Source organism: Copadichromis virginalis, linkage group LG13, assembly GCF_057382275.1.
Source record: "Copadichromis virginalis isolate Kocher_CV1m ecotype Utaka linkage group LG13, C_Virginalis_male_GT1.1, whole genome shotgun sequence".
In the NCBI taxonomy this organism is placed as follows: domain Eukaryota; kingdom Metazoa; phylum Chordata; class Actinopteri; order Cichliformes; family Cichlidae; genus Copadichromis; species Copadichromis virginalis.
The window spans coordinates 9,446,260-9,463,709 of record NC_140630.1 but is presented as its reverse complement, the minus strand read 5'-3'; the positions used below and the strand labels follow the sequence as shown (position 1 = coordinate 9,463,709).

The 17,450-nt window shown below is 41.0% G+C and overlaps 2 protein-coding genes across 6 annotated transcripts in view; both read left to right on the top strand.

The window, feature by feature from the left end:
• Nucleotides 1-166: 166 nt before the first annotated feature.
• On the top strand, nucleotides 167-8,427 carry thumpd2 (THUMP domain containing 2). 2 transcript variants are annotated; one of them, XM_085477169.1, is made up of 11 exons: nucleotides 167-389; nucleotides 1,493-1,631; nucleotides 1,760-2,350; nucleotides 2,458-2,594; nucleotides 3,078-3,155; nucleotides 3,348-3,400; nucleotides 3,662-3,749; nucleotides 6,490-6,561; nucleotides 6,661-6,775; nucleotides 7,442-7,562; nucleotides 7,855-8,427. In XM_085477169.1, the coding sequence occupies exons 1-11, from the start codon at nucleotides 279-281 to the stop codon at nucleotides 8,213-8,215; spliced, it is 1,866 nt and encodes a 621-aa protein (XP_085333295.1). In that variant the 5' UTR covers nucleotides 167-278; the 3' UTR covers nucleotides 8,216-8,427. The 2 variants fall into 2 exon arrangements, with proteins under 2 accessions (XP_085333295.1, XP_085333296.1); XM_085477170.1 differs by lacking the exon at nucleotides 167-389 and having other exon boundaries at nucleotides 435-1,603.
• Nucleotides 8,428-9,262: 835 nt separating this feature from the next.
• The window catches only part of LOC146695215 (mitogen-activated protein kinase kinase kinase kinase 3-like), a 49,088-nt gene continuing 40,900 nt past the window's right edge, over nucleotides 9,263-17,450 (top strand). For all 4 annotated transcript variants that reach the window (XM_085477168.1, XM_085477167.1, XM_085477166.1 and 1 more), the window contains exon 1: nucleotides 9,263-9,518. In XM_085477168.1, the coding sequence (XP_085333294.1) occupies nucleotides 9,420-9,518 (99 nt within the window). In that variant the 5' untranslated portion in view covers nucleotides 9,263-9,419. The remainder of the gene's footprint in view (nucleotides 9,519-17,450) is intronic.

Below are 17,450 nucleotides of genomic sequence, written 5' to 3'. Positions count from 1 at the left end.
ACTGTTGTCCAAATAAACTCACAGATATATATGAAAACTCAAGTTTGTGGCGTTAAATTTGTATTCTAATTTTAAAAATGTAATACACACCTATAACTTTTTCCCCTGTGCAACAGAGACCCCTGCTGGTGGGCAAACGACTGGCAACAATTAATGACATAGTTCCGTTTCCGGTGTAAACAAACAAGCCAATATGGCGGCTTTCGTAGTCAAACAAGACTCAGCAGACTGTTGCTAGTAGAGAGCGTCGCTTGTTGAGATTTGACACATTTTATAACATGGATGAACCGGGAAGTGGTGGGAATGTGGTTCGTTACTACTGCACGGCCGGTAACGGTATGGAGGCTTTTTTAATCAACGAGGTGAAGACGAAGCTAGCGGCTGAAGACGTGAGTGTTAGCTACATGCAACAACTAACAGCTACCCCCCCCCCCCCCCCCCCCCAACCCCCAAAAAACAAAATAAAAACCTCGGTGTCTTCATGATTTAAAAGCCTTTAAGAGACAAATATACGGACGCTCTTTGTGTGGAAAGAAAAGGGGGAAAAAGTCATTAACTTCTAATGTTGATATTACGAAATCTTTTTTTATTTATGTTATAGGAAATATTCAAATTTACAGCAAAGTTTTATTTAAACGTTTTAGTCAGGCTTTACGTAATTTTGTGATTGTCGCTGTCACGCGATGTAATCCGCACAGGGTTAAAGCATGCGTACAGCCTCAAATATGTACATACACTCCTTCAATAAGTGTTGGCAACAGACACATGGTTGAAGGTTGGCTGTTCCATCCAGACAGTGATCCCAAACACACATCAAAGCTGGTTTTGGAATGGATAAAGAATGATAGAATTAAGCCTCTAGAATGGCCATCCCAAAGTCCTAACCTCAACCCTGATGGAAATTTGTGGGGTCTTTTTAAAAGTCAGGTCTATGCCAGGAAACCAACCAGTTTAAATAACCTCTACTAATTCTGACAAGAAGACTGGGCAGATATCTAATTAGAATTATGCCAGAAGCTTGTTGGCTAGCAAAAGTGCTAAGGGACATTTAATCAAATATTAGAAGGGCTAATATATATTTATTTGAGCCTGTATGTACGTTTTTGAACCTGCTTGGGTTAGAGAAAATACAAAATAAATTTAATCCTGTGCACCAATTTTTTTTTTAAAGTTGTTAAAGATGTACGCTGTACAATCACTATGGAAAAAGAACAGTTCAAAGAAATCATCAACAGTCCCAAATTGCTGCCCATGATGAGTGTATGCAAACTTCTGATCACAACTGTTAACATGATCTGAGCCAGCTGTTGTCTCAGTGTGTAGAGAAACTGTTGGCCATCCACATGAGTGGTTATCAGTGTTCAATCACTACGACCAAGCCAAAGTGGCCTTTCTCTGAAGGTTAATCTACTATAAGACGGGGTTAAAAATTAACTTTTTGATGAAAGATGTAGAAGAGCTCTTAAATGTGAATGTGGACTTTTGCATTTAGGTGTGTCAAATTCCAGGTAAAGTGTTATTCAGCTCTTCTGCAAAGATCAACAGAGTTAGTAACCTGAAGGGTGCAGAGAGACTCTTTCTTCTGTTGAAACAAGACTCGCCGGTGAGTCTGTCTGCCCACACCAGCACAGGTAGTAGCCTCAAACTAACTCCAAGAACCTATACATACAATTAATACAAAAACATAAGCAATACCATTCAGTGTTTACATACCACTTCTGAACTGACTTCTGTATCGCGTTTTTTGTAATATTTATAGCAAAGGCAGCCTCTGTGCTACAGTCCAGACTGTTGGATGACAAGAATCAGTGGACCAGTGCTGTAATGACATGGAGTCGACTGCAGGGGGAGCTGACAGGCAGCAAAAACACCATCAAAACATCAAGCCCTGCCCTGGGAGTGACAAGGAAGAGGGAGGATGAGATGAGAGGGAGTGACGAACAGAGCAGAGAGGGGGAGAAGAGCCTTGTAGAGTTTAGAAGTACAGGAGGGGAGAGGAAGGAGGAGATTGACAAACAGAGAAGTGGTGGACAAAATGGAGTATCCACAATGGCACAGAAGAGAAAGAGAGATGAGGAGGAGGAGGAGAAGGAGAGGAAAGTGGCAGCTTGGGACACAGGCATTGAGAAGACTGTAGAAAAGGGGAAGGCATGTGAGGAAGAAAGGACGAGAGAGGAAGAAGCAGAGGGGATGTTAGAGGAGTTTATCGACTGTACACATGGAGCATACGTCAATGGGGGAGGACCAGTTTGTGACCACACAGCATCCAGGCTGGAGCACCGTGGAGCAAGTAGCAGCAGGAAGATGGATGACATAGCAAAGGATTTCACTGAAGAAAGTCAGGAAAATGGTAATGCAATGGCAACATTTTATTTTTGAGACGGCTTATACATCAGTGACTTCTGAGGTTAAAGTCTTTATATATTTATGTCTCCTCGTGTTTATCTCCATATGAAGTGAAGACCACCGGAGAAAAAAATCAGACACTGCTGACAACCTGTGAGGATAAACCAGAGCTGCTTTCCTGTATCCCGGTCTCCTTCAGGATCAGCTGCAAATGTTCTGGATCTCTGTCACGATGCTTGGGCGCACAGGTAGGAAATGTTAAAGTCTGTGTCTCTGCTTCTTTTTACAGGTGTTTAACAGAAATGAAGTGCAGGGGCAGCATGGTAGCTCAGTGGTTAGCATTAACTGCACCTGGGTTTAAAGTAGGTATGAGTCTTCAGTGTAAAGTCTCAAAGTTCTCACAGTGCTTTGAGCAGGTTTCTCCAAGAGCTCTAGTTTCTCCCACCACTGAAAAACACGACATGTTAATGCTACCACAACACTCACCACAACTTATGTAAGAATAAGTTATCTTAACACAAATGTTCAGAGATACGAGTTGTCATTTCTCCTCTAATAGTTTATCGGTTTAACTTACCCAGACAAAGGGTGTTGCGGCAATAATTGTTTAAAAGGATATATACTTTTAATCTCTCTATATTACTAAGTGCAATCCCTGGGATCCACATAGAAACAGACATTCATATTCAGTGGATATGTTCAAAAAAATGTTCTACTTTTGTGTGAAACAGGAGGTGAGCAGAGTGATTGGAGCAGGTCTGAGCAGACTGCTGGGCTGGAAGGCTGACTTGAAGAATCCACAGTTGGAGGTAATCAGTTGTGTTTGAAAAACAATCTGTTGGATTGCACTGATTATAAGTTCAGTTAAGTTTTGTCTTACAATAGAAATGTTTGCAATATAAATAGTCCATCTGTAGTTAATTGCTTTGCAGAGAGTCTTGCCTGTCTTTTCTGGCACTTCAGCTGTAATATTATCTATTGTTGTTGTTGTTTTTCTGTAGATAAATGTCCATTTGAGTGATGACTACTGCCTGCTCGGGATCCCACTGACCAGGTTATTGACAGTGATGTTTTACATTTAACACAGTAATATACATCGAAGTCTCAGTACAGCAACAGACCTCTTATACATTATGCAGTTCTTTTATTGTCACTGCTTATAATATGCTCTGTCTGTTACAAGTTTAGCTTACTGCTTTTTGCCATTAAGACCCACAAATGTTTAGTCAAATGACTTAAGATGAACCGGTCTCTTTAATATTATATCTGTAATTAATTTGATAAGAAGTAATAAGTTGAGTCTTCTTTCCTTCAGGTTGCCTCTTGCTAACCGGAGCTATATAAAAATCACAGGACTAAGGTCTACAACAGCCTGGGCCATGGCCTCACTGGCTCATATACAGGTGTATATACTACTGTACACACAGCTGTTCTGTGCCTGTTGCAGGTTATGGTTTGAATACTCATCATCATCATCATTTATTTATATAGCACTTTAAAACACACCTGGTAGACCAAAGTGCTGTACAATACTAATATGCACATAGTAATAAAACCAGACATAGCAATAAAATTTATATATATATATATATTTTTTTTTTTTTGAAAAACAAAACATTGTTGTGAAGGCATTGAATCTCTAGTAAGGCTGTAATGAAGAAATATTGCAAATGGGAACCATGAAGAGGCCGCTAGAAAGGCTGCAACCACCAAGTACCTGCAGAGGGTCAGGCAAGTCCTGAGGAGTCAGCTGAATGGTAAGAACAAGATCCGGGCCATCAACACGTACACCCTGCCCGTGATCAGGTACCCTGCTGGGGTAATAAGCTGGCCAAAGGAGGAGATAGAAGCCACTGACATAAAGACAAGAAAGCTCCTGACCATGCATGGAGGGTTTCACCCCAAGTCCAGCACCCTGAGGCTGTACGCTAAGCGGAAGGAAGGGGGCCGGGGACTGGTGAGTGTCAGCACCACAGTCCAGGATGAGACAACGAACATCCAAGAATACATTGGGAAGATGGCCCCAACTGACCGAGTGCTCAGTGAATACCTCAGGCAGCAGAAACCCAAGAAAGAGGAGGGAGACGAGGAACCATCATGGAAGGACAGGCCCCTGCACGGTATGTACCACCGGCAGATAGAGGAGGTGGCTGATATCCAGAAATCCTACCAGTGGCTGGACAAAGCTGGACTGAAAGACAGCACAGAGGCACTAATCATGGCAGCACAAGAACAAGCTCTGAGTACAAGATCCATAGAGGCTGGGGTCTATCACACCAGGCAAGACCCCAGGTGCAGGCTGTGTAAAGATGCCCCAGAGACTATCCAGCACATAACAGCAGGGTGCAAGATGCTAGCAGGCAAGGCATACATGGAACGCCATAACCAAGTGGCCGGCATAGTGTACAGGAACATCTGTGCCGAGTATAACCTGGAAGTCCCGAGGTCAAAATGGGAGATGCCCCCAAGGGTGGTGGAGAATGACCGAGCTAAGATCCTGTGGGACTTCCAGATACAGACGGACAAAATGGTGGTGGCTAACCAACCGGACATAGTGGTGGTAGACAAACAGAAGAAGACAGCCGTAGTGATCGATGTAGCGGTTCCCAATGACAGCAATATCAGGAAGAAGGAACACGAGAAGCTGGAGAAATACCAAGGGCTGAGAGAAGAGCTCGAGAGGATGTGGAGGGTGAAGGTAACGGTGGTCCCCGTGGTAATCGGAGCACTAGGTGCGGTGACTCCCAAGCTAGGCGAGTGGCTCCAGCAGATCCCGGGAAAAACATCGGAGATCTCTGTCCAGAAGAGCGCAGTCCTGGGAACAGCTAAGATACTGCGCAGGACCCTCAAGCTCCCAGGCCTCTGGTAGAGGACCCGAGCTTGAAGGATAAACCGCCCGCAGGGGCGTGCTGGGTGTTTTTATATATATATATATATATCAGTTACCCACAGAGTTAGCAGCAACTGCTCAGCTGACCGAAGGGAACGAGTGGGTACATGGGGCTTCAACAAGTCAGACAAATAAACAGGTGCCAGACCATTTAGAGATTTAAAAACCAATAAAAGGACTGTAAAAGGGTCCTAAATTCAATTGGAAGCCAGTGTAGAGAGGTCAAAATCGGAGTGATGTGATCAAATTTCCTTCTGCCAGTTAAAAATTGTGCTGATGAATTCTGAAACCATGACGGAGTTATATTATTATGTGCACAAATAAGAAGGCATCATCACATCATGCAAGCAGAGCTCTTCCATTTATGTTTGTGTAGCAAAATGATTTGCCTCTAGTTTTGTTTGTGGTTTTTACTGTAAATGGGTGGCGTTCCCACTCCGGCTCAGGGAAAGGTTTTTGGCCCAGGTAGAGGTTTTACATAGGGGTGCAGGAGATTGACAGATGGAGTAGAGCTACATCTGCTGTAATGTAGGTTCTGTATCTGTCTATTGTGTATTGTAAACACCGAGCGTAAAAATGAAGCTTTTAGTTTACCCTGTTGATCTACACCTCACCTATGGCCATGAGCTCTGGGTAGCCACTGAACGAATGAGAATGCAGATACAAGTGGTGGAAATGAGTGTGACTGAGCTCTCCCTTAGAGATAGGGTGAGGACTTCCACGATTTGGGAGGTACAGCTGCTTGGAATTTGACTAGGATGCCTCCTGGGCAAGGTATTCCAGGCATGTTCTACCAGGAGGAGGCCCCGGGGTAGACCTAGAACATACTGGAGAGATTACATCTCTTAGCTGGCCTGGGAATGCCTCAGCATTCCCCCAAATGAGCTGGAGGAGGTGGCTGGGGAGAAAGAGGTCAAGACTTCTCTGCTTAAGCTGCTGCCCCCGTGACCCAGCTCCAGAGAAGCAGTAGAAAACGGATGGATAGTTTAGTTTGTTTTGCCTATTTGGAGCTGGGAAGATTTTTGATATTTACTTAATTACATGTGCTAAAGTAACAACTTTTACTGTAGCATGTGTTTTTACAAAGTGAAAGTACTTTGGCTAGTCTACCACCCCCCATCTGATCCACTTAAAGAGCCCTTAGTATGATGTTAGTTGTCTGTCACTTGGCATTCAGTGTGGTGAACCAGTCACAGTCATACTTTTTGTGGTTAACCAGCTGTATGCGCTGTATGCTGTGTTCTGTTTTCTAGCCAGGCTTCCGTGTGGTTGACCCAATGTGTGGGGTGGGGACCATCTTAATAGAAGCTGCACAGGAGCATAAGGTCAGAAAAGAAATCATGTACTGTTGATCTTTAAAGTGTAGAAATGTTTAGAAAAGTTTGTTTATGAGGTTTAAAAATCCCTGTTTCTGGGATTTTCAGGATGCCTGTTTCCTGGGTGTGGATATTGATGAAGCACAGCTGCAGAAGGCCAGTGAGAACATAGCATTTGCTGAGTTGGAAAACAGAATAAACCTGCTGAAAGCGTCGTCTCTGGGTAGGTCAGCTGCACACAAAAAGAGCAGTAAAGTAAGCTAAATATTACATTATTAATACATGTCTTACTTAATTGTATTAAACTAATGTTCTCATTTAAAAAGAGGGACAGACGTTAACTTTTTAAATCGCACCAGTTGTAAATCCAGTGCAATACAAGTGGATTTTAAGGCGCACGACAGATGGCCCTGTGTGCATGAATGAATCTAGTCATGTGTAAAATTAGCCAGACATGTGAAAAATATAGATAAACATGAAAAAATTATAATGTGCACATTTCTTTGAATGTCACATATGTCATGTTCAGTCTTATCAAACCTGACTGGCGTTACTTATATGAGGTTAGTCTTTATGGTATCTTAGAGTACATTTCTTTTTTTAATAGAGGAATTATATCTTGATAAGACCGACCACCATAAAGTAGCTCACATTTTCACATTTTTAAAAAGGATTAAATTATAAATTGAATTACTATAAATTAAATTTTAACTATATTACAAATTCATGTCTTTGAGAAGTTAAATATTGAATCTTAGCTCCTGAATTTTCACTGTGGATGCATGGCTGCATTTTTTGGATAGGACTCAGTGAGTGGGAGGTTAGTGTGAAGCCTGTTGTCGTATATTAAATTACCTCTAGGCTTGTTTGTCCTCCTCTGTGTGTGCAGTACTGCCTGTGCCCAGTGCCACTGTAGACGCTGTGATCTGTGACCTGCCATTTGGCAGGAAGTTTGGCTCCAGAATAGACATGGCTGCCAACTTGCCACTCATCCTGACAGAGATGGAGAGGTTTGTTCCTATGTTTGTCGGTCTCAATTGTTTCTTTTAGAATTGTTTGGCGAAACAGAAAACATTACTTGTTTTCTCTGTGAATGTGTGTGCACTGTGGATTTTTAGCTTGGGAGTCACTTTGCACATCAGTACACATCCTAAGCTGTCTTATTGTTCTGTTTTTTAGTTAGTTAGTTTTTTTTTTAATAGGAAAAACTAAATTAATGCATAGATAAAAATGTCATAGCCATTATTGGAATAAGCATTGAAAGATAGAGATGCAACTATTATAACAAATGTTTGTGTCTAGAGTTCTCCGTCCTGGTGGTATCCTGGTGCTCCTCCTGAGTCCTCAGTTGTCCTGTCTACTCAAAAAACTTCTAATAGAATATGATACTGGACCAACATCTAACCCTGAAACAAAGCCTCAGACTGGGATGCAAAACTGCCCATCTTCTTCCAGATCTCCTTCTAAGAAGCAGACTTTCCAAATCCACTCTGGGGTCAAATCCTCACCAAGCCAAGAAACCAAGCTTCAACACAGTCTGCCTTTCACTGTGTCCTCATTGAAGCATCAAGCAACTTTCAGAGTCAGCTTAGGAGCAATAGATGGACTTATTCATAAATATGTCAAAACAGACTGTTGTGTTTTCAGGGATGTTATGTTTTAAGGCACTTGGTTTGATTTTCTTTGTTGCTAACATGTAAAAAAAAAAGTGGCCATGTTGAAATACCACTGTGTTTTAACCGCTCTGTAACATGTTTTGGTTTGCTTACAACTTTTTAATTGTAAATGAGATTTCCAGGTATTTAAAATATGTTTTGGAAGCAGCTGAGAAATTATTTTTGAAAGCTTACAAGTAAAGAAATTTTGATTTTCCAATCCTCCAGCAGTGCTTGACCTCTAATTTCTAAAATCCTGCCCGTGGCACTCATTCCCAAGCTCACTTATTCATTGATTATGGTTATCTTTAAAAAGCAACTCACAAATGTTGCTCAGTATCTCAACATGTTCATAAAATTGCCAGACACTGCCTTTTTTTGCATTACTTTTTAATCAAACTGTGATAAATTGTGAATTTCTTCTCAACACTTTTCAGGTTAATAACACTGGCATAGTCCCCTGCTTTTTGTTTTGCTAATGGGGGACCATTCCATGGTGACTGTATGGGGTTTTTTTTTAAGAGTTTTATGGCAGAAAATAGTTTACTTTTTAAATCAATTGTGTGTTTAACTGTTTCATTATTTGCTAACACCACTGGAAAATATGAAATATCTCTAAAACGGTAACAGGAAAAGATGGGATTGTTTTTCCCTGCATCACAGACCCCCTCACTGAATCATAAAGTTGCCATCTGCCACTGTTTAGCCCTGCTTAGCCCAGTTTTACATTAAGGGAGCCAAATAATGCAGCCATAGAGCTTAGTGTTTTTCATTCATTTCCTTTCCCCTACAGCTTCCTGTGTAAATCCCAAAATCTGACTTTATTTTCATTATATAGTGAAATCAGTGTAGGTTTGGATTATAATTTGTATTTTTTCTGCTGTTTCTTAATATGTATCCATACAAGCAACTAGTGAAGTAGTAAGCAAATAGTAATAATTTAATTGCATTTTAATTACCATATTCAACTACGAAATCCGTTTCCAAACGCATTAAAATTTAACAACACACGTCTCCCCCATCAGACACCATGGAGAGGGTACGCCATGATGTCCATTGCGCATGCCCAATGCGCAGTGGAAGCCATGTTGGAGCTACATTGGATTCAGGCTGGGATTTTCTGACGCCGTATGTTTTTCTTTAAATATCTGTTTTCGTACATTGTTGGGGTTCGTAAACCGTGCGCGATCGGCGCCGTAATCGGCAGTGGAAATGATGAACTCCAGTGTCGACCTGTCCCGGCGGAATCCACAGGAGGATTTCGAGCTGATCCAGAGGATAGGAAGCGGCACATACGGAGATGTGTACAAGGTAAAACTGCAGTGCGCAATCACATAGTTCCATTTTCGGACACAGAGTAGTTAAACACCACCAGCGTATTTACAGTCTTGTGGTCCTACAGTGGTGTTATAACAGTAACGAATCGTTTCTATAGCCATAAGTGGGCTGTTTCTAATATGCTGTTACCAGAAGGTTTTTGTTTTGATGCTTGTTGGTACAGTAATTACTGTGCTACTCATGTTATAATTCCATTGTCGGACACACAGCAACTGTTTGACTTCGCTTGTGTTTATGGTTGTTATTGTCTTGGCCTTTTTATCCATGCTTGTTTAGAGATCCGGGTTACCATTATGTTAATGTTTTCTGGCTGCTAACATGCCTGGGTTAAGACTTAGTTAACGTTTAATGTAAACCCAACGTTAATTCTTGGTTTGTTGAGCACCGATCATATTTACCTCCGTGTAAGTGAGTTGTTGCACAAATTGTGCTACGTCGACGTGCTTGTTTGTACTCGCTGGACTGTGGCTGTGGTCTAAATTGCGTTGTGAATAACAGCAGTTAATGTTAAAGAAGTAGGAGTGGTTGATGCTTGTCCGGTAATAGACCTGCAGTAGCTTAGCTGTCCGACAACGGACTACTAACTTGATAGCATCAAGAAGCTAGCTGGGACGTCTTGATGCTACATGAGAAAACTGTCGCAAGTAGTGAACATGCAGTGGTTTGTTACCCTTACACGAACACACACTAAAAAAGAGACTACCTGATAGTTTACTGGCTGTTTGTAGTATCGTAGAGGCTTCGCAAAACATGTTAAACCTGTCCGCGTATCCCGGACAGAGACTGACAGCTGCCTTTCCTTTGGCTAAAGCGCTCAGATCTGACCAAGCTACAACAACAACAACAACAACCGTGAAATAACCACTTCATATTGTTGTTTTTCACACTTTAACGTCAGTAGGCACTCGTCGGGTCATTTTTAAAGAACTGTGGTGCTCATTTTTATGTAGGCTGTGTAATACAGTTGGCCTCTTAGTCACTGGGCTCCACACTTTACCGAGGCCCAGTGCTGGGAACCCAAAGCCTGTAATCCAAACTGTAAGGAAGTTCCTGAATGCTGTGCAACTCCATCATAGTCTCAACGACTGTGTTATTGTTCGTTATATGTAACACAAAACAACAGCAGTAATAGCCACGTACCACAACAGAAACACAACAAGCTGGTCATGTATCATGGGAAATGATACAAAATATGACAAAGTATCCCCAAATAATGCTGCAGTACATGAAAACCAATGAGAATATGTAGGACAGGATACTGTAACTCTAAAACTAAGAACCATGGACATAAAAAAGTAAACCTATCAGTCTCACCCGTTTGATCTGCCCTCTGTAGCAAATCAGTAAGGTTACAAAAGTTAACCATCTATACCCTCAGTTATGTATTTGTTTGTGTAATAGTCACTCTGTTGTGGAATTTAACTGCTGTGTGAGGGAGGCTTTTTGTAGACGGGAGATTCATTAAACACGGTAATAGGACTTGATGATGTTTGGTTAACCTCCAGGGTCTTTGTGGTAATTACAGGAATCCTAAAGACTAGAGATATTAAATGTTTCCAGTCTTTTTGAACACGCACAGTCTGTTAATTTCAATCCTAAATAGTCCATCATATGCATATTATATCCTTATTTATTTTGTGTGCGTTTTCACAAGTGCCCCTCATACCCGCCCACCCTCTGCTGCTCCTAATCTTTTTTGTTTCTAATTTAAGTTCAGTATCTTGCCTTGTTGTAGATAGGTAGGTTGGCATCTCAGACTTGATTCCCCTTCCAGGCCTGGAACAAGCGGCACATAGCTGATTAATGTGCACCAAAGTAACTTGAAAAACAGTTATAAAGGACAAAAATCACACAACTACACAACTTAAATATGGCAGAATTATGAGTTAAGTTGTAATTTCTCACTGGAAGCAGATTAATATGTTGATAAGGATGCTATACTGCAGGAACTATGATCATTATGTAGCTAAATGTCTATTTCATTGTTTCAGCAGGAATTTACTGAAAGACCTGAAACCTCTGGATGTGCTTCTAAGCACCAAGGGACATGGTAAACCTCACCGATGCCTATATTTGGTTCTACCACTGTGTGAAAAAGTGTGGCTTGGACAGGAATGTTTGAGCAGGAAATAAAGCATGAACTCTGCTAGCTTGTTTTCTCCTCTGTTTGTGGACCTGCCACTCTTTGTGTATCTGTTAGAAACTGTAGGAGGAGCATTGGCTGATGTTGAGACAGGCCTTCTGTGTAAAAGATCACAAATCTGAGCCTCACAAAAGAGAGTTTTCAGGGTGAATTTGTGGCTCAAATTTTACAAAGAGGGGAACCCGTATTTTGTGAAACCACCACCATGGTAGTTAGTAATATATGTAAAGCGAGCCATTTCAGGTCAAATAAGCACCAAGGGTTCAGGTGTTTCTCCCAAAACCCAGGTAAGGATGGAGGAAAATACCTTAAAATGGTGAACAGTCAGTAGAACTACAAGTCTCTGTGTCATATGATTAAAATGTTTACCTTCAAAGTAAGGTGACGTAAGGTAGACATAAGGGTTGTGGCACAACCCTGGGGCTGTGTAGTAAGTTGGGACAAGTGAGTATTTAATGGTGGTCAGTTTATCCGCATTTAACACCACATTATTTCCCCAGAAATAAATAACAGAAACTAGACACAGGATTGGTATTCCTGAACGCAAATCCTCCACGTATCGTTACTGGAAAACAGCCTTCCTACTCCTCTTGTATTAGAGGTGACAGTTTTGTCTGATTCACATATTAAGCTCCTTCTCACCTTCGTGGATTACACTGCCTTTTGAAAACAAAAGGTATATTCAGTGTCAACTTTCATGTTAAGAATTGCCGGAACATGATAGCAGTAAACTGCACGCAGCACACTTATGTTTGCCAGTCTTGTTGGTGAGTCAAAGATAAGCCAACAGAAAAAAAAATGACATTGACAAACCGAGCTTTCTCTCACTACCATTTTTATTGATTTGCCACTTAATTCTGGGCGAGCGGTGGAGCGACTACACTCTTCTTTTTAAGTTCCACTTTATCATTTATACTGCTTCAATAAATGCAAGTATCAGCTCTTCTTTGTTTGAGAATTTGAGATTGTTGTGTTCTCACGAAACACTTCAAGAATCTGCAAAATATTAGATATCATGTAAGAGGTTAGCAATGGTATTATGGCTGTTTACCTTTTTTTAAACTGATTTTGAGTCCGTTTACTAGCATGGACATCTGCATATGCCAGAGTCGACATAGTTATTTGTGTCTGGTTATTGACACTGAGAAAAGCAGAACGTTTTTTAAATGTATTGTGGGGAGAATTTGCGTTTTAAAATGGCCTTAACTTGAAACTCTGCATTAGGATGTTGGAAAACTGGCGCTGGAGGAAGTCACGCAGTTGTCAGAAAGAAGACTGCGGTGTGGTTCGAGTCCTTTTTTGAGGTTTATGTTTTGCTTTGTCTGGTTTTTACTTCCCTTGATTTAACCAGGAAAGCTTGTGCTTCTTCATTCTGTGCATTAGAAAATGATACTTAACCAAAACATTCAAATGTGATATCAAGGGATCCTTTACAGCAGCGGCCCCCAACCTTTTTTGCGCCATGGACTGGTTTATGTCCCACAATATTTTCACGGCCTTTAAGGTGTCGCGGATAAATACAACAAAATAAAACCAGTACCGGTACCAAAAAAATAAGATGTATTCATAACACACGGGAAATGTCCCAGGGAAACCGAGTTAACGATAAAAACGATAAAAAAATAACAATAAAAGCTGATTTAAAAACACCAAAAACCATAATTTTCACACCCGAGCCTCAATTCTCAATTCTCGTGGCCTGGTACCAAACGACCGGTCCATGGCCCGGGGGTTGGGGACCACTGCTTTACAGGCATCCATACACAATGTGTTGGGAGTGATAGGGCCCGTCTCACTACTGCCATCATCCAATGTGTGAAGATGGAGACACCAAAGGCGAGTGTGTATCTGCGACACACCAGTGGCTTTGACGAAAAAGCAGTATTTGGCTCCCAGGGAATGAGAACAGGCTGGTCATAAAAGTAATACAAGCCTTTCGTCCCGTCATCCACAGTTGAAGCTGTATTACGTGGCTTTCTTTGCACATTCACTTACTTTTTTGAAAGAATGGAAAGAATGATATCCATATTGGTTATAAATGTGACAGTAATAGTTCCCCTGCCCTGAACTTGTGTGTGTGGCACAGTTGAGTCTCCGTAGTATAGGAATGCAGGAATCTTCGCTTCCTCCATGTGTGTGTGTTCATGTCCTATTGTTTCACAGCAGTCTAACAGAGGAAGACGGTGGAGCGGTGAGCCCCAGTGCAACACATACACACAGAATAAGATGAATGTATCATCACCTGCATAGTCACGCAAGCACAGATGGCTGTAGAGTCACAATTGAAGCTGCTGGTCCACAACCATCCTGTTTTTGTCCTTGTTCCTTCAGTTGTTTTCTCACTGTGGTGGAGTATAAAGACTTCAGAGTACATACTTTCAAGCAATGCATGGTTTGTGAAGTACGTTGAAAATTTTAGTTGCTATCCTGTTAATCTACTCTGCAGGATTTTGTCTCTGCGCCACTAGTGCTGCGAAGTACCGATAACTTGCATGTTTACAGGGTAATTAATAATGCAGTGCAGTGGCAAGGAACTGGTAATAACAACACTGTGACTGTGCTGTCATGCAGCGTGGTAGATACTGTAGTTTGGTTTCCTGTTACAGTAGGTATAATACAGATGTGATACTTTCTGCTTCTGCATATATGCGAGGGTCTGAGTGATGTCAAATTTTAAAGGTGTAAATGTGGCTCTGTGAAGGCATCCACATACCAGTCAAATTGTCGTGGTAAGCCAGCACTGCCATTATGTTGCAAGAGTACTGTGGCATGGCAGCTAAGCATCCATGAGGTGTCAGTAGGTGTTAATCCTGGCCTTAATGCTGCTGAAAAATGCTAATGTTAAAAGTTTGTTGCCTGCAGTCAAGCAGGGATCACATTAAAACCAAAAAACACTGCGTTTCTGACAGTTTTGTTCACTTCCTTGCACAGCGTAAGTCAGATCATTTAGTTGGTACAGGGTCTTTTATTTTGAAATTGGACTGGATTTTCTATCTTCCTGTCAGCATCTTTTCCTATATGTAGTTGACAAAAATGGAGTAAGAAAGTGTTATTAGCTTTACAACATGGAGAGATACTTCTAGGGTGCGTCAGAAACATACAGTAGTTTGTCAGGTGGAGGCAGAACCATTATCTTCAGTGGGTGCGATCAGCTCTGTCAGCCTCATCCGAGGTACAGGACGACAGTGTATTCCTGGGATTAGTGTGTGATCAAAGATTTTCAGCGTAGACATAATTGCCTTTCTTTTAGGGAGTGCAAAATTAAAATGCTTTGTTTAACAGATGAATTCAGAGCTCTTGTGCAACACTTTGTAATCCTTGCTCTGTATAGACTGTCAAAATTGACATGTCAGTCTCCTGTTCAAAGCATTTTAACTATGTAAACAAATCAGCAGCCCACTCTGGTACACAATATCTTGAACGAGGGTGTAACCAGTTATTTAAAGTTCAGCTTAATCAGGTTAATACAGGTCCATGCACAATCCTGTAGGCTGGAGTCGATCATTTTATTTAATCCTAAATGAGTAATAAAAAGAGTCTGCCAGGATTAGCTGTTGGTTTGCACAATCCACACAGTGAGTGGTGTGACTCCAGTTGAGCACAAAAGACGTTATGGTGTGATGTGAGGAAGTCTGTGGGCCTTCCCTTGTAAAGCAGCATATTTGCTGCATTTGAACTGGAAAACTTCCACTCAGCAAGTTTTGCTCTTTTGAATTAAAGGAGCTGCTACTGTTACTTTTTGAAGTTGTTTCTTACTTGATTTGACTCTTGTGTTGCATGTTTTGTGATGCAGCTTTTATGGTTTGTATTATTTTTGTCATTTCAAATACTTGGCACTAGGGCTGTGCAATATGACCCATAATCTCATATCCAGATATAAGAATTCTGTCGTCCCGATAACGATATAAATCACAAAAATGTAACATTTTCTGTAAATTATGTGAATCTCGGGCAGCTCGTTTTGCGGGAAGTGTTTCCAGCTGCGCGTCATGTAGCTGGACTCCAGTGTTTTAACCGATGCATGAAACATACATTTTTAGACATAAGTTGTAAAGGCCGCCGTTTTCTTTGAGTAGAAAAGCCTGTTCTAAAGTTTGAGTCTAAGGTTTATTTTTTAGTACCTGGCGGCTCTTTTTTAAATTCTCATCATCTGCTCTTTCACGTGATTCAGTTTATTTTGAAAAGTCTCAACAGGATCTTGAGCTTTATTGTGAAAGGTTTATGTGGAACATAAACAAGCGGACACGCGATGCTGTTACCGTCGTTGTTGCTAATCACAACGCATAAAAACAGGCGCTTGTCCGTAGGTAGTGTGGTTATATTACATATAAGAGAAAGAGAGAACTTTAAGAAATTAATATAGCCACTACAGTGACCATCAAAAGGATGAAAAAATATTGCCGTAAACAGTTTATTTTGCGACACCACGAAACAAACGATAGCGTAAAATGAAACGATAGACGTTTTTTTTTTATCGCCATCCGATATATATCGTTATATAGAACAGCCCTACTTGGCACTTTAAATGCTTAAATTAAATCAGGGCAACATTAAAGCTAATGAAAGGCCACAATGAAAATAAAGAGAGCTAGTTATTACATTGGACTTCCAAATATGTGGCTCCTAGTCTCTTTGCTTAACTATGACACAGAAAGAAACACAAAGCGCTATTTTACCACACTTGGTTAAATGCCTTTTTGATGGCTTGAGGAGTAATACAGATTCCTGTATTCCTGGCAACAAGCTCAAGTTTTCAGATGCAATGGACTCTGTGAATTTGCCTCATCTTTAACGGAAATGTCTGTTTGGATTGGGTTCTATTTGTGCTGACTGCCACCTACACCAATTGTTTTAAATACAGCAGGGGTAATTTTACGCTCTTCAGCAGTAATATGTCACTTAAATTTATAGGCCCCTCTTTACTAAGGACTAGGAAGGCCTTAGATCTCTGTGTTGTTTGGATCATCTTGTTGATTATACTTGTGCCAGAGTACAGCGCTTTTGCTGAAGTTGTTCAGTAACTCCTGGCACCGTAATAGCAAAAGCATCAAATCCTATTTCAAGATGTGATGATATTGAGTTCTTAACCCTGGCTCGGGCTAAATGCCAAACTCCTGGAAGGAATTTTTATGTCTGTTTTGACGATCGTTGCTTGTGTTATGAATAAATGTACTTTTTCTATTACTCCACTAACACTGTTGCTGCATACACATAGTGCACATATTTATGCAGACGTTTGGGTGGGTCGGACTTACAGCGGTGTGTGAGGTGCGTGGTATGCAACTTCACAGGCTGACACTAAATGTTGATGCCAGTGATGTGAATTATACTGATAATTTGCAGCATGCATACATGGTACAACTTTGAGTGCTTAAAAAGAAAGAACGGTTGAAGTGGACTTGAAGTTCTGGGTGATTCTTTTTGTGTGTCTCAGCGCTTATGGGTGTTCTACTTGAATGAGTGGGTATTTCGTTAAAAAACAGGTGTACAAATTAAGCGCACTCAACTGCATTTGGCTTTCACCTCACCTGTCCCCGCCGCCTGGGGCCATGTGTTTGTAATGGCTCAATGACGTCGTGAATTGGACTAAACTTTGAGTAAACAAGCTATGGAGCCAAAATATGTTACTTATGGAACACCATCTTTATAAACTTAACTTGCAGACTAATCAGCAAGTTGGTAAAGTTAAATCCAAGAGTAATTGTTTAAAAATTGTGTAAGCTTTTTATGTTTTTCCAGTATGTTTAAAATGGTTCAAGCTT